This window comes from Alligator sinensis, unplaced genomic scaffold (genome assembly GCF_000455745.1).
Source record: "Alligator sinensis unplaced genomic scaffold, ASM45574v1 scaffold779_1, whole genome shotgun sequence".
Classification (NCBI taxonomy): Eukaryota; Metazoa; Chordata; order Crocodylia; family Alligatoridae; genus Alligator; species Alligator sinensis.
Window position 1 is genome coordinate 233325 of NW_005843170.1, and position 20955 is coordinate 254279.

Consider the following 20955-nt stretch of genomic DNA (forward strand, 5'->3'; position numbering starts at 1 on the left):
GTAGTCGAGGCGGAGGGCCCCCCCGGCCTCCCCCTGCAGCGAGTCCACCGCGCTCAGCCGCCCGCCCGGGCCGGCCCCCGCCCCAGCCCCAGCCCCGTCCGCTACCGTCGCCGCCATCGCCGCGGACCCCCGAGCCCCGGAGCCCGGGCCCGCTCAGCGCCGGCCGGGGACGCTCTAGCCCAACACCCGCCGCTCTCTGTGGTGCTACGTCATGTGACCGGAAGTGCCTCGCTCTCCGCCCCCGCTGGTGGTTGTGCTTTAACGCCCCCCGGGACTATCTAGGCCCCGGCTCTCTATGGTTTTCAGGCCGCCCGTTGCGCTGTCGCGACAGGCGGGCACCGCGGGCGGCGACTTTCTAGCTTCGCGTTGCCAGGCTCGATAGTCTCCCCGGAACTGTTGGGCGGAAGCGCCGGGTTGCCATGGGAACGGCGGCACTCTGCTCTCACACACGGGCGGCTCTATGGTTCTCACTCCCGGAAGTCGGGAAGAGCCTCCGCCGTGGGCCCGACCCCTTCCCCGGAAAAGCGCGACCAGCTGCCCCCAGTCTCTATGGGGGCAACACCGGAAATGGAGCTAGGGCACGCGGGGACGATCTGCGCTCAGCCCTCCAGCCTCTCTATGGTCACAACCGCCCCACCTCCCCCGCTGAGCAACTCCGGGAAGCAACGATCCCTTCCCAGAAGTGCTGCCGACGCTCTGTCCCCTACTCTCGATCGCTTCCGCTAGGAGGCGAGGGCGCTCTAGCCGCCTCTCAGTGCCTGGGAGGTCGGGGGCGGGCACCCGAAGGGGCGGGAAAGAGAGGGGGAGTCTTTATCAGAGGGGCGGGGCCTGCGCAAAGGGGCGGGGCTCCAAAGCTCGGATCTTGCTTCCGTGAATGAAGGGGCGGGGCCAGCACACGGGGCGGGGCTGAGAGGGGCATCACTGCGGTGGGGGCGGAAAAGGCAGCGGCAGAAGCAGAGCTTGCTCCGGCTGCAGTCCTTCTTCTTCTTCCTCCTCTTCGTCCAGACGCGACATGTCTGAGGCATAGTCTTTCCTCTTGATTTATTCCGAGCAAAGGGACATGCGAGGAGATGATAGCAACATCATTCAAACGATGATTTAATCACAGACCGAGCACTGACATATCGGCATCGAGCTGCTATCAGCCAAAAAAGTTCTCCAGCTCCTTTTGCCCGTGCCTTGCGCTGGGAGTGGTCATCCCAGGTTCCCCGTGCGGTGTTTCACTCCGGAAGCGACACCCAAAAACTTTCCTGCCGTCAATTTCTCCGGGATTAATAGCCCACCGATTTGGAAACACGTCGCACTTCTTCAGCTGTGTTTTACGAGCTCAGCGCACGGCAGCCCGGCTAGCTCAGTCGGTAGAGCATGAGACTCTTAATCTCAGGGTCGTGGGTTCGAGCCCCACGTTGGGCGGATGCCTTTTTTTTTGTTGGTTTTTTTTAAGTTTAAAACATTTCTTCCTTTATGTTCAGGATGTCGTATGAATTTCTGCCCCTGCAGCAACTGCAAGCTGCGTTGGTTTGGGTAATGGAAGAAATCGTAAGGAGAGATTGTGGAGAAGGCACTTCCTACACAGAGCGATTCATAAAACCAAATTAAATTCCCATTTTGTTCTTTTTCCAACCTCAGCTAGGATAGCCAAACAGCCCAATGGCCAGTCATCTTTTGCTGCCTCCAGAATGAGGTGCACTCAGAAAGATTTCTTCGGAGACATCACAAATCCCTGGTGGAGGATCTGAGTGACAATGCACAGCTCTGTCACCAAGTTAGTATAATGTTTCATGCCCAGCAAGATGGGGAAAAGGAGACGTGTCCAGGTGACAAACCGCATTCCCTTTTGCAGACAAGGGTCTTTAGGTAAAGGTGATATTTTTTTGATTTCCCACCTCTGAAAATACTGCTTATTTCACTTAACCGCAGCCTTTACCAAACAGGTGATCTGGTCCAGAAGGATCTTGAGGGTGGGATAGGGTGCAAGGTTTTGTGGCTTTATGCTGAAAGTAATTGAATATCAGTTTTCAAACCCAGGTGGTTTGGGGCTGTATTTTGAGGTTGTTTGGTTTTTTTTTGGGGGGGGGGGGGTTGTTTTTCTTTTTGCCTTGTACTTATTTCTTCTTTTCCAGTGAATTTGCATTTAAGATATCTGGAAGCCTACCTGGGGTGGGGGGTCACAAGACCTGGCTGTCCAAAGGACAAGCTATATTCCCAGGTGTGGTAGGATATCCAGGCTATATTCCCAGGTGTGGTAGGATATCCAGGCTGTCAAAAGGACACGCCACATCCAGATGCGGACCCGATGGATCAGGCTGTGGCCACTTCAACGAGAAGTCCGAGCAGCTGGTTTCTGTAGTGTAGTGGTTATCACGTTCGCCTCACACGCGAAAGGTCCCCGGTTCGAAACCGGGCAGAAACAAAGCGCTTTCTTTAAACTCTTGGATGATGTCTTATTCTTGGAGATGCTGTGTTGAATGTGTCATAGGGGAATGGATGCAGATTGAGAATCCAGGTGAAGAAGACCTCACTCTCAGTATCCACACTGTGTTAAAAGGAGCTGTTGATCTTTTTTCTCTTGTCTGTGTGTTCTTCCCTTCCTCTACAGCAGTAGTAACTGGCTACAGATATAGATGTGTGTGAGGGAGAGAAGGGTGAGGAAGTGATGGCACTAATCACAGGACATACAAACTGCACCTCTGACTCACTGCCACATACTTTCTCCCCACCCATGGCCACCCCCCACATCGGGTGGGGAAAGATCCTGCTTTTTTATCTTCCCTTTCACTGCAGAGTTGGGCCTGATCCTCTTCCCAAGTTCAGCTGAGCATGTTCCCGTCAAACTAATTCCCTACTAGTGCAGTGGGAACGCATTGATGACCCCCTTGCTTGACCTGCTCTTCACCTGGGGGCACATTGTAGGCACTCACCGTGGAGCATTTATGGCTGTGGCCTCAGAAAGGTCTCACAGCTTGTACTTGCAGCTTCCCTGGGGAAGTGGCTGTCAAACACAGTGGATTAGGTGGGGTGGCTGCGGAGGCCCCTTCCAGGCTTGTTATTTCAAATCTGCCCTCTGCAGATCCTTTCCCAGCTGTGTCTGGGTTTTGATGACTGTTGCTACCTGTTTTATATCATTCAGTGTCCAGGTTTTTACACTCAAGGAAAGATCTGTAAAAGCTGGAAAAAATCAGTATCTGCTCCTGCACAGTGCCCAGCGTAGGCCATTTGTCTGGGTTCTGAGGAGATTTTCTTCACATCGCCGGTGTCCCAAGTAGGTGTGTAACTAAGCCACATGGATCCTAAGGCAATCCCGCATCTGGTATGCTTTGTGTCCTCAATCGGCTACTCTGCTACTCGTCGAAGTAGCATTTAAACAGAAGCCTTTGCTTTTACTCCTTGAAGAACTTCAGGCGTGCCCAGGTCTCAGCCCTACCATACCTCTACTGTCAGAGGCTGTAGCTGGTTTCTGTAGAATAGTGGTTGTCGCGTTCGGTTCAAAACTGGGCAGAAACAAAGCCAAATCTTTAAGCTCTTGGCTAGTGGGTTGAGCATGGTTTTGGGGGATTCAAGATTCAAGATTTAGGATCTCAAAGTCAACCTCTATGTATACAGTGCGTTTTGCCTGGCTGTTGACTTTTGCTTGTGGGGTTTTTTGGGGTTTTTTTTTGTCTGTCCCTTACTATAAAGCACTGGACACTGAGTACAGACTGGGAGCCCTACTCCCCGTACTTAAGCACAAGTGCAAGTGTGGCTCACACCTTCATGACAAAAACCACTGCCATGCTTGAAGTCAGAAAGGTCTCCTTCCCCACCCCTGTCAAATGGGCAAGGACCCTGTGTTTTTCTCCTTTCTTTTTTCCCTGCAGAATTGGATCTGATCCTTCTGCTAAGATCATCTGACCATGTTACCATCCAGCAAATTCCCTAGGGTGTAGTAGCAAAGCAGTGAGGACCCCTTTGCCTCCCCTGCTCTTTACCTATGGCACCTTGTAGGAGCTTTTCACAGCACATTTATGGCTATGGCTTTGGAGAGATCCCAATGTGCTTGTGACCTCTCTGGTCAAGCCTCAAACAGTGAATTGTGCTAGATGGCTGGGAAGGCTCCTTCCAGGCTTGTCCCAAACCTGGTCTTACCATGAACTTTCCCAGCTTCCCTGGCCTTTGACCCCTCTACTATTGTTGCTAGTTATTCAGTTCTCAGGTCCTTACACCTGAGGAGAGAGAAGTAAAAGCAGGAAAGCATCGGTACATGCTTGTACAGTGCCCAGTATAAACCATTTGTCTGGACTCTGTGATTTTTTTCCCTGTGTCCCAGGTTCTTGTGTAATGACACTGTGGATTCTAAGGCAATCCTGCATTTTCAGGCCGGTTTTGTGAGTAAAGGCTGAACTTGGATGCATTCACAGAAGGGCAGCCTCTCAGGTCAGTCCATTCTTTCACCTGAATTCCTTCTGCACCTTCACACTTCCATGTTTCCATTCCTCTCTCTGTGATTGTTTCACGGTTTGTGTCCCTGTGTTTTTTCCAGACCTGGGAGGGTTTAAAGCTTCCTGACCCTTGCATTTTTCCAGTCATAGGCATTTTCCATTCCACTCTTCCTAGATCAGCCCTGTCCCATGGTCTTTTGTTTCCAGTTGTGCTGGCCCCTTGCATGTGAATGAAGAGGGAGACCGACTGGTAGGTGTAGTCCAGGGGTCAGCAACATTTTTGGGCAGGCAGAGTACCAAAAACATCTGCAAACTAGACTTGTAAGATGTTGGTGTTCCTGGTGCAGATGGCAGGGGAGCCATGCGTGGCCCAATCGTTGTGGAGGCGCAGCCCCAGCCCCTTCCCCAAGGTCTGTGTGCCAAGCAGAATGTCTTGAAGTGCCATGCTGTGGCACCTGTGCCAGGGGTTCATAGATTTATAGACATTAGGGGCTGGAAGGGACCTCATGAGATCATCGAGTCCAGCCCCCTATCATAGGCAGGAAGTCTGTTGCAGCCAAATGACCCCTGCAAGATAAGCATCCAAACACCATATGAATGAGTCCAGAGGAGGTGCTTGCACCACCTCTTGTTGTGGAATCTGTTCCAGACCCTGGACACTCAGATCGTAAAGAAGTTTGTCTTTATGTCCTGTCTAAATCGGCTTTCCAGGAGTTTGTGACCATTAACCTTTTTATTCCTTGGAGAGCTCTGGTGAACAACTGTTCTCCCAGATCCTAGTGCACTTCTCTTACAGGCTGCCACCCTGAGCCTTCTCTTTTGCAGGCTGAAAAGTCCCATTTCCCTCAGCCTCTCCTTGTAAGGTTTGCTCACTTGGTCTTTGATCATGTGGGTGGCTCTCCTCTGGACTCTAGTAGGGTTGGCTACCCCTGGTGTAGTCTCTGCAGTGTTAAGCTGGGGCGTTTGCTTTTACTTCCTCAATAGCTTCTGGCTTGCTCAATCCTCGTGATTGCAGTGACATTTTTTTGCCACCGTCACAGGCTGTGGCCGCTCCACTGAGCACCAGAGGCAGCTGGTTTCTGTAGTGTAGTGGTTATCACGTTCGCCTCACACGCGAAAGGTCCCCGGTTCGAAACCGGGCAGAAACAAGGTTTTTCCTTTTAGGGTCTTGGTTGCTATGTTATGATGGGAGAAGAAAAGCCTCTTCTTGCACTAGTTACTTGAGTGCATCACAGGGGGGATCCTCCTGAGAGGGGAATCAACCTCTATGTCCAGAGTGAGTGCTGTCCTGCTGTTCACTTTTGTTCCTCCCTTGCTGTGAAGCAGTGAATTTGCCTACAGATGGGGTATGGGACACACACACACACCACCATATACATACATCTCTCAGTACTTACAAACTGCAGATCTGGGTTGCACCCCCATGCTCCAAACCATTGCCATGCTTCTGCTTTTATTGTTTAAAAAAACTTCAGCCCTAGTGTGTTCCTATCCTTACCAACCGCTTCCTTTTTTTTTAACTGGCCAAGGCTGTCTACCCTTCCACGAAGCGCGTAACCAGCTGGTTTCTGTAGTGTAGTGGTTATCACGTTCGCCTCACACGCGAAAGGTCCCCGGTTCGAAACCGGGCAGAAACAGCCCCTTTTCTTCTTTCTTTTCTTTTTCTTTTTTTGTTCTTATTTTTCTTTTTTCTTTTCTTCTTTTCTTTATCTATTTATTGTGCAACACTAAATGCTAGTAATTAGTTCATACTTCTATTTTAGGACCCAGGTGGCTAAAGCCTTACTGCCTTGCCACTTCTCCATTTCTTGCCCAAAGCTTCTTTGCTGGGAGTTTAGCAGCTCGTCAAGCCGAGGGGGGGGTCTAAACGGAACCAATCATCAGGCAGATTTATTTATTTTTTTAAAATAAAGTCATTTCAAACTCGCAGGGTATGGTTTCGCATGGGTCTTAAAGCCATAAAGCGAATAAAGCTGCTTTTAGACAGCGACCTACTGATTTCATAGGCCTGCAGTGTGCCAGATTTAGTCGGGGAAAGGGTTTCCTCCTCCTCCTCGCTCAGAGGAAGCAAGGTCTCTCCCCGCTGGGGGCCAGCCCTCTCCCTGGGCTCAGCGGGTGCTGCAGCAAGACAGGCTTTCGGATCTATGCCTCCAGCCAGCTCTTTGCATAAGGAATGATTGAAGTCCTCCCAGCACAGACTTTTCCATTCTTTCTCCCCTCCCCGATCCAGATCCATGAGGTCCTACCCTGGGATCTACCTTTTTGCACTTTAGTGTTCCCTACTTTGGGATATACACCAGGCTCCTGAGCCATTCCTTCCACCCACGGGTTTTGGGGCCAGGGATGTCCTTTGCAATCAGCTCCACACACGTGCGAGCACTTGCACTCGCATGGGAGTGTGAAACAAGCCCCCCCTTGCTTCCCGGATCACTGCACTTCTGCATTTTTACCGTGCCCCTGCTTCTTTTGCTGCTTGGATTTACCTTGATTTCTTGGCTGCTTGTCAGACACCCCAGAGGCAAACTGCATCTGGAAGGAGCTGGATGAGGTCCCCCTGGGACTCTTCCCCTGGAGAGGGGCCCTGGAAGATAGTCCCTCCATCCGATCGGCTGCATGATGATCAGGGATCCTGGTTTTCTCTAATAAAAAAAAAAAAATCCCCAATTTTCGGGTTAAAAAATTAACCCCAAACCCACCTTCTTCCGTGATCAAAAAAAATAAAATAAAATTGGGGATTTTTTTAAATCGGAGAAAAACTAGGATTTCTACTGAAACACGTAGACTCCGGTTGATATATAGACTCCAGCTTACAACAAACTATACTGTACATGCAAAAGCAGGTATTCTCATTCATGTATACACCCTGCCTGCTCTGCTACTGATTAACTCTCCAAGCACCTCAGCAGCAGCCCGGCTAGCTCAGTCGGTAGAGCATGAGACTCTTAATCTCAGAGTCGTGGGTTCGAGCCCCACGTTGGGCGCATGTGACTTTTTTTTCCTATGGCTGGATGAATTATATAAAGGTTTTTAACTGTATAGTTTTTTTCCCGATTGACTTATTGATTATATATATTGAGCAAATTATTATTTTTTTTGTTTTTTGTTTAAATTTATAGCTGTGTCCCAGCTGCCTGGAGGGGAAGGGAGACAGAAGGAATTCCCTCCTGGGTTTCTCATTTAAGTGCCAGGACAGGTGGCTGCTTGGAAGGATTAAGTACAGCCCTTTCTGTGACCCCACTTCGCTTGCTTTTCTCTATCGCTTTATGTCCTCATAAAGCTTTTGAATTTATAGCTTTTTTTCCAATTGATTGACAGATTGATTTACATATATTGAGCAAATGATCCTGTTTTTTGAATTTATAGCTGTGTCCCTGATGCCTGGAGGGGAAGAGAGACAAAGGAGGAATTCCTTCCTGGGTTTCCAGCATCAGAGAAAGTGTCAGGACATGGATGGATCTGGGTGGCTGCTTGCAGTGGTGACGCGTAGGGGGTGTACGGTGGTGCACATGCACCCCGAGAGCACTGGTGCACCCCCTGACAGGCCATGCTCCCCACTTAGGTGACGGTCGGTGGGGGCTGGCCGGAGAGCAGGAGCGCCAGATGGAGTGCCACAGCTACTTCCTGGTCAGCGCAATTGGCCCCCGATCGCTGACTGGTCGCTGGGGGGGGGCACGTGCCCCCGCCCCCGACTAAGGTGGCACCAGTCACCCATGGCTGCTTGTAAGGACCAACTGACCCTGTTTTTCTCTATCATTTGTCCCAGCCGCCTCATTCCCCATGGCTGCCTGCCCCGCCCCCCTTACTCTGCACACCATCCCCTTCTCGGCTATTGCAGAAGCAAGGGGAGGACTCAAGCACCTCCTCTATTTCACAAAGTGCATTTCAGGCTCAGGGGGCCCATCTACACATTCATTAATGCACCTTAGATATTGCACATTTTGCTTATTAGTTCCTAAATAAAGCACTAACTAAATGCACACTACCTAAAGTTCCTGTGCAGTAGCGCTGGCTTGCTGTTATTTAGTGAGTAGAAGATTGCTCCTTCTCTCCTTCTGAGTCTATGCCATGGTAGAACAAGGAATTCAAGATTCATTTGACCAAAGACAAAGTCAAAGAGGGAGCCTGGTTCTGCAGCCTCATGTTTAGGACATTTCCCTGGGCGGGAGAAAAGCTGGGTTCTGGTCATTGCTCAAGACCGCTTATTGCTTTACCAGTGACTAGGGGTACACCGATAGAGATTTTGGGGGCCGATACTGATAGCCAATTTTTAAGGAGGCATAGTGGTCGATACTGATCCAATTTCCAATACAGCTGCATGCAGCCTGGTAAGTCTATTGTGGTTGAAGGGGAGGGAGGAAGGAAGATGTGTGTGGGGCTGGGGGGGCAGATCAAGGCCCCTGCAGTGAAGGAAGGAGTGGGGTAGGGCCCGGGGCAGGTGCTGCCCAGCTGGGGTGGACCAGGGAATGAGACAGAACCACAGCCCATCTGGAGGGCGTGGGGAGGGGAGAGGTGGGTCCCACTGCTGCACACACCCTGGGAGGGCATGGGGCACAGGTGTGGTGGGGCACAGGCAGAGCAGGCTCTAGCTGCAGGTGCAGTCTAGGGCCAGGCTGCACAGGGCTTTTCCCAGGATGGGTGAGGGGGTGGTGAGTTGGGATGGGGCTGTGCTCAGGTCAGGTGGTGGCAGCACTGGGAGGGGTGCTATGGCAAAATTTGGGGTGGCTGCAGTCCTCCCCATAGCCCCTTCCCAGCACTGCTGCCTCCTGCTCTGAATGCAGCCCTGGCTCAACCCCCACCCCAATCACACACCAGGAAGAGTTCAGCGCAGCCCTGACCCACAGCTGTAGCCCACCCTACACAGATCTGGGCGCATATGCACCCCCTGTACCTTCCCAGGGTGCACACAGTGGTGGGAGCCGCCCCCCACCCTCCTGGACGAGCCATGGCTCCATCCTGCACCCCTCCCTGCCCTGGCTGGGCAGCACCTGCCCCAGCCCCTGCCCGATTCCCTCCCTCACCATGGGGGGCGTTGATCTGCACCCCCATGACCCTTGCCACCCCCCTCTCCACTTCCACAACAGACTTACCAGCTGCACACAGCTCTCCAAGCTGCCGGGCTGTGCTCCTCATGGCCTGCGTGATGCACTGTGGCTGTGCGCATGCACAGGCATTTATCAGCCAAGTTATCGGCCACATCAGGCTGATTTCCGATAGTCAATTTTCTTTATATCAGTGCTGATCTGATATTGGACCCATGTATTGGTGCACCTCTACCTGGTGGCGATGTGTAGAGGGTGCATGTGCACCCCCTGAGAGCGCTGGTTCACCCCCTGACAGCAGCGTTGCCCAGTTAGGCAATGGGCAGGCAGGGCAGGAGAGAGCACTGGTACCCTCTCCCCACAACCGAGAGCACCGGCCGGGGCATGAGGGTGCCAATAGAAGCAATCCCCACAGTCCCCCTGAGGCTGATCACTGACTGGCCGGCAGGGGGGTTCCCCCCACCGTGGCCAATCACACCAGCCCAGAAGTGCCAGCTGGCACGTGGCCCCCCTGACTCAGCAGGCACCTGTCGCCCATGCCTCTACCAGTGACTGTTTCAGATACATTAATTTTTCCAGCAGTGAAACCTAATGCAGCTGGGCTCTTTGTTTCCTATTAGTGGCTAGACCAAACCAAGTGGTTTGTGTTGCTGCACCATTTTCCAACTTCTCCTAGCACCCATAGTCTCTTTATTCATGTTGCTGTGATCTTCTTTGGCACGAGTGGGTGGGGAATGGAGCTCACTGCATGTTTATACCCATTTCCTTACAGAGCACTCTGCTTGGTGCTGTCTACAACACTGGACAGCTGATAGGGTACTTGTTTTCTTTCAGGCTGAGAAGTGAGGCATTACCATGGACAAGATAATCTGGTGCTGAGTCACTATGTAGCTCGAAATTAAAAGAATAACATCTGGCAAGGAGGCAAACCACTGGCACAAAACAAAACGCATCAATCCCCTTCCTCTGCCTAATCCAGAAGGTTTAAAAAGAACATCTGTGTATCTTTCTACTACATTTTAAGTGCCTACAAAACAGAAATACAGTGCTGAACTTCACCAGGCACTGGTGAATAATTAATGATGTCAGACATTCATAGAAATCCAAGATGGCATCTCATGCAGCTCTCCCATCTCCTTCTAGTGGGTAGGAAACCATACTGAAGTTGAAGTCCACTATACTTTTGAACTAATAGAGATGGTCTCCTCAAAAAATGTATTATGACACTTAAAGAGAGCTTTAATCAAGAGTTAAGCAACTGTTAGAATCTGGTCAAGTCATCAGATTGCCTCAAATCATCGATATTGACTTCTTTCAATGTTCTCATAAACCTTTCCACACCATCTGTTTCTAATGTGCTTGTGATCTCCTATCATACACGATCCATATTACAAGCGTGATCAGTATAACCACCATTACTAATGTATAATCCTTTTATAAATCATTTATAAAAATAACTTTAATATCAAACTTGACCCCTATTCTGTTAGGTAAGATTGACTTCTGCTTTTAGGTCAGGGAGTATCAAAATCAATTGCTGTACAGGGTACGAGTAGCAGTGTTACATGTGGACAAAAAACAGAATTTGTTTAAATCTAGTGAAGGTTCTAGGCCTGGGGCATCTGACTGCCTAATCTCTATCCAAAAGCAGACATACCTAATGCTTTGAGCTAATGGGCAGATCCATCAGCCAAAATCTGCCCAAAACTAGTTTCTTTTAGACCAGGTTTGAAAATGGAAAATTTGTTACTCTCTTTTCAGGATACCATCATATCACCTACTCTGACCCCCCTCTATAACATAGGTCAGAGTGTGTGCTTACTGCACAGCTGACTCGTTAAACACGCAGTAACCATGTTAGTGTCTGCACATGTGCCCCTATTAGGGTGCAAGAAACTAATAAACTCTGCAGCAAGATAGTACTTGTAAATACTACTTTGCTGCGGATTTTTTTCATGCACAGCAGCACACGTGTAGACGCTGAGTCAGCAGGCTGGAACATAAGGGTGCTTCAGTGCAGGGGCTGCCTGCTGGCTAGCCCCATGCTGAAGCACCCTTATGCCCCAGCCAGCCCCTCTGCAGCACAGAGCCCAGTCAGAGTAGCCCTGGGCTTGCAGGCTGACCCCCAGGTTCCCTAACAGCTGGGGCTGCTGTGACCCAGCTCACTGTGCTGCAGTCTGGGCGTGCATATACACTGTGCAAATGGGAGCAATACTCCACAGTTTATTAATGCACGTTAATGGCATGTGTAGATTCATCCAGTCACTCAGCTCCAACAGTACTAAGATTCCTTTGAAAATGCTCCTATTGGGAAGTTACAAGGTTTTATATATATATACACACACACACACACACGTTAGGAAAGAAAAGCAAGGAAGCCTGGGAGAAAATAATTATCTCAAGTTTTCTGACACTTCCACCAACTTTTTCCAGCTGGAAAGAAAAGTCATAGTGGGTTTCTTTCTGGCTGGGGTCATATGACACTAGCGCTCTTTCCTGCCCAGGGTAGGGGGTCTGACTCGATGATCGGTTGAGGTCCCTTCTGAACCTAGCATTTATGAATCTATGGACCATCAATGCAAAGAGGACAAAAAAGCCTCCAAACTCCTGGTGCAATAATGTATTCTTAGATACATACAGGGCTTCCACTACCATAGTGTCTGAGCATATCAGTCTTTAACACATTTATTTCCACATAACTCTTGTGAAATAGGGAGTGCTTTATCCCTATTGTATAGATACAAAAATGAGGTACAGGAAGCCAGATTTTTTTTAAGCCGGTATTTAGGTGCTTAAACGTGCAGGTAGCTGCTGCCTCAATGGCCAAGCCTTTTTGTGGATCCAGCCCCAAATGCTACTTTAAGATCCTAAGTTCAAAATTTCGATCCCCACACCACTGTTCCCAAAGGCTGAAGGTGCCATTCCACCAGTAAATGTTTTCACCAGTTAAAACTCCCATTCATCTTAAGTTCTACTGCTGGGTAGGCCATGAACTGCCTCAGCTTTGACTGCACTGAGCAGCTGGGCATGTAGCTCAGAGCTCAGCTATCCTCCGTTTCCCAAATTAGGTGCTCCTTTGCTTTTCTCACTTGGTGGGGGGAGAAGGGTGGTTGGGGCTGAGCCTGATTCAATTAGCCTGTTCAGAGCACATTTACTGATGGGTCCCAAATAGAAATCATGACACTGACTCCCTTTTACCAAAGAGCCTGGTGTTTATAGCGCTGAAATGGGTCATGCAGGTTCAAATCCTTCCTTGACCTGAAGGGATGTTTTAAACCTACATCTACCACCTCTGCAGAAAAGTGCCCTAACCACCAGGTCCCTGGACATTCTGGAACAGGAGTCTGCCATTTCCTTCTGCGGCAACAATTCAACTCTGCATAAACTACTTAAAAATATGCTGTTGCACAGGGACTGGTACCCAGACCCAGGGTTGGAATTACACTTTGACTCCTGGGGGTCTGCAAAAAGCAACTGGGCTTCCCATCACGATGTCCTATAAAATCAGAGGCCCTTCCAGGTTATTAATTTCAAATCTTACAGGGGGGCTTTAGTCTCTTATGGGGGGCTCAGTCCTTCTCCCTCCCCAAGTTCCCCCACAATTCAAACCCTGCCCAGACCACTTTCTAGGTGACTTGCCTTAATCACTAGGTTAGAGACATGGTAATACCTGGCCCAACAATTTTTTTTCCCCATATGAAATAGAAGAGTTTTAGCATAAAGGACCAAGACAATTCCACCCTAATATGTCCAGCAGCCTGATAGTTAGGGTGCTGTCCAGGAAGGTGGAAGAGGAAGATTCAAGTCTCCCAAGCCAGTTCTCCAACTGCTGGGCTATTGGCTAAAGGGAGCTATTGCTGCCTCCACTACCACCATCACTATCTTCTCCTTTTCGTGAGAAAGGTGCTTATCCCCTTTCTAATTCATGGAGAGTTAGGAAGGGGATGGCTGTGAACCCCAAGTGGAGAAATGCCTCCCTGCATCCTAACTCTTTGATGGGCAGGGTTTACGACTGCTCCCCCCACCCTCCAAGACTGTCAATGATCCAGCTTCAGCAGCACCCTTCTCAGTTGCCTGGCGGCTATGGATACCCTTCTCAGCGCCCTCTCAGCACATTGTGCAGCCCCTATGTGAGGGCTGCTGGGTCAGTTAAGCAGCTGTGCTCCTAACATTTAGGCTAGAAACAGATCTAGGGATTTCTCCGGGGACAAAGCCTTTTCTTATGGGATCCTGTAGAGTACAAGCCCATTGTCCTGCTTCAAACCCTACACAGTACCCGAGATAACAATTTTTCCTTGGACAATTGTGGCTAATTCAGTTAACTGTGATTCAAGCTGTGTGTGTAAATGATTGTCCCACATTTTGATGCAAGTCAAAGCCCAGGGCAGTGGAAACCAGTCTGCAGGGAGCTTTTTAGAAATGTGTCAGTGCTCCTGTTTTGTAGCTCTGAAGTACCACAGCTCCTAGCGTGCACACAGGCTGTACTAGCAGAGGGAGCTCTTCCACTGCCAGAACAACACTGACTCAGACTACCAGAGGTTGTATGTCTGAGATGGGCCCACATGACAGGGATTCAGCAGCACTGGCTAAGGCAAATCATCTTTTTACAGCCCTGGTTGACATGGCTCCATTGGTAGAACTTCATAATGTAGCCTAAATCCAAATGGATTAGGTCAGAGGTCAGTAACCTACACCCTGGGCTTGATCCAGCCCACAAGGATGCTGATCCTGACCCAGAGGTCTTACCCAGCCCAGGGCATGAGGTGGCACAACTGCACTGAGCCATCCACAGCAATCCTTGCTGCTCTCCCTTGCCTGTGTTTTTCTCACTGCAGAGGGCCCGGGTATCTGTAGAGAAGGTAAATGCAGACAGCCTGAGCTCTTATGGGAGTGGGGGCAGAGCCCTGTGCTGTGCAGCAAGGAGCCAGGTCACATGTTCTGCCCTGCGTAGCAAGAGGCAGCTGCCACCCGGATTAGCCGAGGGCTTAACTCCTGCTGATTTCAGCCTTCAAACACCAAAACACCTTTGGAAATCCTGCCTGGAGTGACCTGCCAAAGGTCAGAGAGAGAAACTCTCAGGCAGAAGAGGGAACTCAACTGAGGTCTTTCTCCTGCTAGGCCCTCCCTCACCCCTGGGCCACACTCCCTCCCATTGTTGCAGTGAGTGCTAGGCCTTCCTACTAGCTCCAGGACCTTATGCTGTGTGGGTCACTTGATGGGCAATGAGGTGGGAGCTGGTGCTGAAGCCCTTGCCACAGTGGGTGCACTTGTAGGGCTTCTCAGGCAGGTGGGAGCGCTGGTGGACCACCAGGTGCGAGCTCTGGGAGAAGCGGCGCCCACACTCTGGGCACCCATAGGGCTTCTCCCCGGTGTGTGTTCGCCCATGCTTCACCAGGTCTGAACGCCGGGCAAAGCTCCGGGGGCAGTGGGTGCACTTATGTGGCCGGTCAGTGGCATGGCCACTCTGGTGGGCCAGCAGAGCCGCCCGTGTCCCAAAGCCACCCCCACAGTCAGGGCAGGCGTGGGACTTCCCTTCAGCATGGACACGCTGGTGGGTGAGCAAGTTGGAGCGCTGGCTGAAGCTGCGCCCACACTCAGGGCAGACGTAGGGTCTCTCCCCAGTGTGGACACGTCGGTGGGCAGCCAGGTTGGAGCTCTGGGCAAAGCCCTTTCCGCAGTGGGGGCACACGTAAGGCTTCTCCCCTGTGTGGACACGTTGGTGCTTGACAAGCACAGAGCTGTCACGGAAGCCACGGCCACAGTCAGAGCAGTGGTAAGCACGCTCGCCTGTGTGGGTGCGGCGGTGCACCACCAGGGCCGAGCTGGTGTTAAAGTTGCACTGGCAGACAACGCAGGTGTACGGCCTCTCCCCCGTGTGCACACGCTGGTGCTTTATCAGGTTTGAGCTCTGGCTGAAGCTCTTCCCGCAGTCTGAGCACCGGAATGGCTTCTCCAGCACCCGGCAGTGTGAAAGGGCTGGGCCCAAGCAGGGGCTTTCCTGGCAGGTGGCACTAGGGTGTCTGTGCTCCGCATGCCAGGCAGCAGGCTCTGGGCTGTGTCCTGTGTCTGTATCCAAGTGAGTCCACAGTTGTGATCCCCTACTGGACCTTTGCTCGGGGTCAGCACTCCTATCTCCCCGGTGGTGACTTAAATGGACCTCCAGTGAGGAGTTAGGGGGTGCCGGGCTTGGGCTTAGCCTTTGTCCAGCATTGCGGCAGGGATGGGACCCATCCCTTCTGTTTGCTGTCCACTGTGTGGTGGGGTCACAGCAAGGTGAGGCAGGCCTGGCACTTGCCTTTACCCTTGTGCTATTAGCACCAGGATGGGGTTTCACCTCTAGATGGGTATTAAGCTTTGGCTGGGCACTGAAACCTTCCTCACAGTCTTTGCCAGAATGGCATCTTTCCACCCGAGGGGCTGCCCCATCATCCACTGCAGTGAGGCTCTGACCCTCCCTGCTCTGGGTTTCCTGAGGGATAACTAGTGGGGCAGAGCCTGAGCCATCCAGGCCCACGAAGGGCCTCCTGGCCTGGTGCAACCTGCGATGGGTGATGAGGTGTGAGCTCTGGCTGAAGCCCTTGCCGCAGTCGGGGCACTGGTAAGGGCGCTCGCCTGTGTGGACACGCTGATGCTTGTTAAGGTCGGAGCGGCGGCTGAAGCCACGCTGGCATTCAGAACAGGTGTAGGGGCGCTCACCTGTGTGGGTCCGCCCATGAGCCATCAGGGCTGAGTGGCTGGGGAAGCTCTTTGGGCAGTCAGAGCAGAGGTGGGGCCGGCAGGTAGCGTGGCGCCGACGGTGCATGAGCAGCTGGGCACCTGTGCCAAAAGCTTCCCCACAGTCGGGGCAGGTGTGGGGCCTGTCCTCGGTGTGGACACGCTGGTGGGCGACAAGGTTGGACTGCTGGCTGAAGCGACGCCCGCACTCAGGGCACCCATAGGGGCGTTCCCCGGTGTGGGTGCGGCGATGGGCGGCCAGGTTGGAGCTGGTGCTGAAGCGTTTGCCGCAAGCCGGGCAGGCGTAGGGTCTCTCCCCAGTGTGGACGCGCCGGTGGGCAGCCAGGTTGGAGCTCTGGCTGAAGCCCTTCCCACAGTGGGCACACTTGTAGGGCTTCTCCCCCGTGTGGGTGCGCCAGTGCTTGATGAGCACTGAGCCCTCGCTGAAACCCCGGCCGCAGTCGGGGCAGCGGTAGGCACGCTCGCCAGTATGGGTGCGCCGGTGCACAATCAGGGCTGAGCTGGTGTTGAAGCTCTTGCTGCAGCTAGAACACTTGTAGGGGCGCTCGCCCGTGTGCAGCCGCTGGTGCGTTAGCAGGTTGGAGCTCTGGGAGAAGCTCCGTCCACACACGCTGCACTTGTAGGGCCTCTCAGCTGGGACAGCACTGTCATCCCGGGCTCTTTCTCCACAGAGGGAACTGGGTTCGTCCTCTGGTCTCCCTGGACGTTGCCTCTCGGCCCTGCCCCAACTCTCACCAGCTTCTTCCTCCTCAGGTCTTCCCGAGACCATTGCAGGTGGGTCTGCTCTCTCAAGACCTTCCTGATGGGAGGCTACCTCCTCACCCTCACTCTTGATCCCATCAGCTGCTGGTGGGGAAAAAGACAGAGTGAGAGAGAGGAAAAACCCAAACAGAGATCATTCCCTGTGCCGGGAAGAAAGGAGACCTCAGAAACGTCAGGGGGAGGACTAGGCTAAGCTGACACCCAGGAGCTGAATCCTGAAAACAACACAGGCTATTGAGCAGGCTGGAGGAACCCACTGGGGGCAGTTCTGTCACTGCTCTTACACAGGAGGTCATACTAGCTGATCAGAACAGGCCATTCTGGACTCAAAACCTGAAGGGAGGGTGGAAATCTTTAGAAGGAGGAGGGGTCAGTGCTAGGCATATCTACATTGTGGGGCTGCTGCCACCATAGCCACAGCAGCAGAGCAAAAGGGGTTTTTCTGCTAGCTTAGCTACTCTGCCTCCAAAACGACACAAACTAAGCTGGCAGAAGCCTTCTTCTGCCAGCAAGCTTCACACCCTGCTGCCTTGATGTAGTTCTGCTGGTAGATCTCTGTGGCTAGGGCATGCGATCCCTTCTCTAACTGAGAAAATGGCTACATTTATTTTAAGGAGGGTAAAAAAAAAGATCAAGCAAAATAAGAAATTAATCACAGCTAAACATTTTTCTAAAGTGAAATCAAGTCTTATTTTTTTTACTAAAAACCTCCAAAAGACTGTTTCAGGTCAATCCAAAGACTTTTTTTCCCCTTTGGTTCTACCACTGAAAGCCCCCATCAATTATAAGAGAATCCAGGTTGTTCTTGGGGTTAGGTTTCCTAGCCTTCCAAAAGATCAGAGTTTGCAAGCCAGATGTGGGTCATACATAGCTGCAGGAAACAGATACCTGTAACCAATGGGCATGCTAGCGGATTGCTGTGGCTTTTATTTGGAAGGGCATCCTTCCTCCATCAGCTCTGTGGGACTTTTTAGGAGCTCAAGCTGACTGGAATAGTGGTGCCCTTGGAAGTAAATGCCACACCAGACAGCTGTGCCACCCACTTGTCTCCTGCAATGTGCTGCAAATTAAATCGATTGTGAACACCTACATAGGATCAATCTGGATTGTACAGTATTTCTACAGTTCTGTTTAAGTTTCACTCCTCTTCAGCATTTGATCTAATATCGAGCAGGGTAGGGAACTCGCCAGTCACTAGCCAGGGAGGATGGCTTTGCTGTGGGAGAACACTGCTTCTGCAACCCAGTGAATGAAAAGTGAGGTTTCCCAAATGCTTCGGGCAGAGAAGGTGGAGGCTTCATTCCCCATCCACTCCTTTACTTTAACCCTTGTCCTTCCTTATGTTGGACAGGCAAAGTACATGGATGTCATTACTGTATTAAGAAGGATAGTACCTATACCTGCCAGCCCAGTTCCCCCACAGGTGTATACACTAACCTTTATATTACAAAGGCTTAAAATAAGAGTTTTCTAAAGGAACTAGTTTTGAGGTTTTTTGGTGCTTAACCTGAGACAGCTTAAACTCCTGATTTTCAAAAGGCACATGCTCAGTGCTTTTGAACAATAAGGACCCTCTGTCTCCAGGTGCATGCTCAGGGGAAAACACACATATACACATCAGCCTGTGCATATGTGTGTGTATACATCTTGGCTCATTGGAGGACCTGGTAACCTGTTATGTTCACATCAACTCCTGCAACGTTACCTCCAGTCTCATGATATCTGAGGTTTCTTGCCAGCTCCTGGATTCACCAGTTTGATTTAAACAAAGTACGTTTTAGCCCTCACGGCCGCAGAGGAAAGCTTGGAAGCGTGTTTGCTGCATACTCCCAAGGCAGGAGGCAAAAAAGGAGAGCCTCAACCTTCACTACTCATGAGCTCTTGGGGTTGAGTTGCCAATGGTCCTATGTCCCAGTTCCTTAAAAGGTCACCTTTGCTTACTAAGCAGGAGTTAGGCTGCAATATGCTAGCAGCTGAGCTGTAGTACCGTGGGGCTGCCTGAGCCGGGCTGTCCGTTACGCCAACTCTTACCTGGATCCATGTCAAGGGCCCCTGTACACAAGCCCTGCCAGGTAAATGGGGGGCTCCCCAGCCAACCAGAGATGCTTCACCGAGACACCAGGACAGCAGATCTTGCATCCCTGTCTGTCGCCTTTTGTGTCTCCACTGCAGGGGCATTGTGGGACATGTAGTCTGCATTGCAAAGTGCACTGGGAGGAGTAGTTTACATTGCAGCAAGCAGAAGGAAAAATGTGTTTTCCCATGCCTTGCATTTTAGGAGACAACCCCTCACTTGCAAAAGATTGTATGGAATGTAGTCTGTTGCCAGGCACTATGGGAAAATATGTTGGCACTGCAGAGCATTATGGGAAACATAGTCCCATCTGTACAGCCCTAGAAGCAGAGTTTGGGAAAAAAGGGAGCACATGGGCTCCTGGATAGTAGGGGGAGTTTGTCTCCTCTTTCACCCACCTGCTTTGCAGAGGTTTCTTTCTGAGGAGGGTTGAGCTGGTGGGGAGGTTCTTTATTTTCATATTTTCCAGGTTTCCTCTGCAACAGAGAGCTAACCATCTTGACACTTTTTTTTCTGTACATTGGCAAAATGTTGTCATAAACACCCCTGTGGACACACTTGTTCTGCTATCAGAAGAGCAGGCTTTGGAATCAGTAATCACTATAAGCCGCATCAAATTAACAGCCTTCCCTAGGAAACCTATTCTAGGAGACTGTCAGAGTCCAGTGCTGCGATTCGTAACCAGGGTGCTGCAGCACCCTCGGATGCCTTGAGATCCTTTCGGAGGTGCTGCGGGGTGCCACACAACGCTAGCACTGGTAGGTGCACAAACAGGATTCATAAGATAAACCCAAAGATTTCAAATAAGAAGCCGTAGTGTGGTCTCAAATACATTCTGACCTGCTGTGGGTCTGTTTCTGAGTTCTTTGCAACCGAAAAATGGATCTTTGATGTTTCTTCAGTCAAAAAAGGAACGAGGACCGAAAGCTGACATTTTCTGAGGGGTGCCTGGAGTCCAACAAGGGGTTGCTTGAGTCTAATGAAGTTGAGAACCACTGGTCTGGTGAAACTGTATTGTTTAAATCAGGGGTGGGCAATTATTTCGGACAGAGGGCTGCTTACTGAGTTTGGCAAGCCGTTGGGGGCCACATGACAGGCAGCCAGGGGCAGATAAATATTAATTTTCTAAATTTTTTAGGGACCCTGCAGGCCGGATAGAATGGCCTGGTGGGCCACATTCAGCCCACGGGCTGCATTTGCCCACCCCTGGTTTAAATGTACACCTTGGGTTGTCGTTTCCATGGCAAAATAAAATTAAGTAAGCAAGCATACATCCCCTCCCCCTTCCCCCCATACACGCATAAATGTGTACAGGCATACTTCCCTTTGTGGAAGCTTTCCCTTTATAAAATGAAAACTAAGAATAAGATATCATTACATAAGCCTACGAGCTTCAGTCATATCAAATATCACTTGGTTTACAATGAAATGGAAATATTTGGAGCTACTCTCCCCTGCATTTTGGTATGTTTCTCTAAGCTTTATTTTCACTTAATCTTTGCAATGTTCTCCCCTGCCTTACCATGAACACTTTTGGTAAATTGAATTTAGGTCTCTACACAAGAAACTTGCACCTGATCATTCCAAGGTTTAGCCCAAGGTGAGTTACACTGGTGCAACCCCCTGGATGATTGCAATTTTGGATTTAGGAACTTCACCTCTGTTTTTGGCACCTACCTCCCACCTTTTTTTTTTTTTTTGTATCTGGCCTCTCATCCACCAAGCTTGGGGTTGGGCTGTCCTACCATCCCCACGCAGCTTTGATGGGGAACAGAGCAGTAAAATAGCTGCCTTCCAAGCACTTGACCTGAGTTCATTTCTTGGCCGGCACACAACGGCTGTCTCCTATGGTTGCTTTTGTGGATCATGTAGTGCAGTCAAACTCAGCGTAGTAGAGAATTCACTTCCTAGCTCTGCCAGAGACTCC

At 50.9% G+C, this 20955-nt stretch overlaps 1 protein-coding gene, 1 long non-coding RNA gene and 5 other non-coding genes across 7 annotated transcripts; 6 read left to right on the plus strand and 1 right to left on the minus strand.

Annotated features, from left to right (window-relative positions):
• Positions 1 to 940: 940 nt before the first annotated feature.
• Positions 941 to 10793, plus strand: LOC112548431. The gene is made up of 3 exons (XR_003092183.1): positions 941 to 1857; positions 7535 to 8138; positions 10292 to 10793. It is a non-coding gene; the product is annotated as an uncharacterized LOC112548431 (long non-coding RNA).
• On the plus strand, positions 1341 to 1413 carry TRNAK-CUU. The gene has a single exon. It is a non-coding gene; the product is annotated as a tRNA-Lys (tRNA).
• TRNAV-CAC lies at positions 2341 to 2413 on the plus strand. Its single transcript has one exon. It is a non-coding gene; the product is annotated as a tRNA-Val (tRNA).
• Positions 5494 to 5566, plus strand: TRNAV-CAC. Its single transcript has one exon. It is a non-coding gene; the product is annotated as a tRNA-Val (tRNA).
• Positions 5983 to 6055, plus strand: TRNAV-CAC. The gene has a single exon. It is a non-coding gene; the product is annotated as a tRNA-Val (tRNA).
• Positions 7327 to 7399, plus strand: TRNAK-CUU. Its single transcript has one exon. It is a non-coding gene; the product is annotated as a tRNA-Lys (tRNA).
• A 3792-nt stretch (positions 10794 to 14585) lies between the features above and the next one.
• LOC102371704 (zinc finger protein 2-like) lies at positions 14586 to 19063 on the minus strand. The gene is made up of 2 exons (XM_006037783.1): positions 18986 to 19063; positions 14586 to 17038 (listed from the first exon to the last, which is right to left on the minus strand). Exons 1-2 carry the CDS (start codon positions 18993 to 18995, stop codon positions 14652 to 14654), a joined length of 2397 nt encoding a protein of 798 aa, XP_006037845.1. The 5' UTR covers positions 18996 to 19063; the 3' UTR covers positions 14586 to 14651.
• Between the last annotated feature and the right edge of the window lie 1892 nt (positions 19064 to 20955).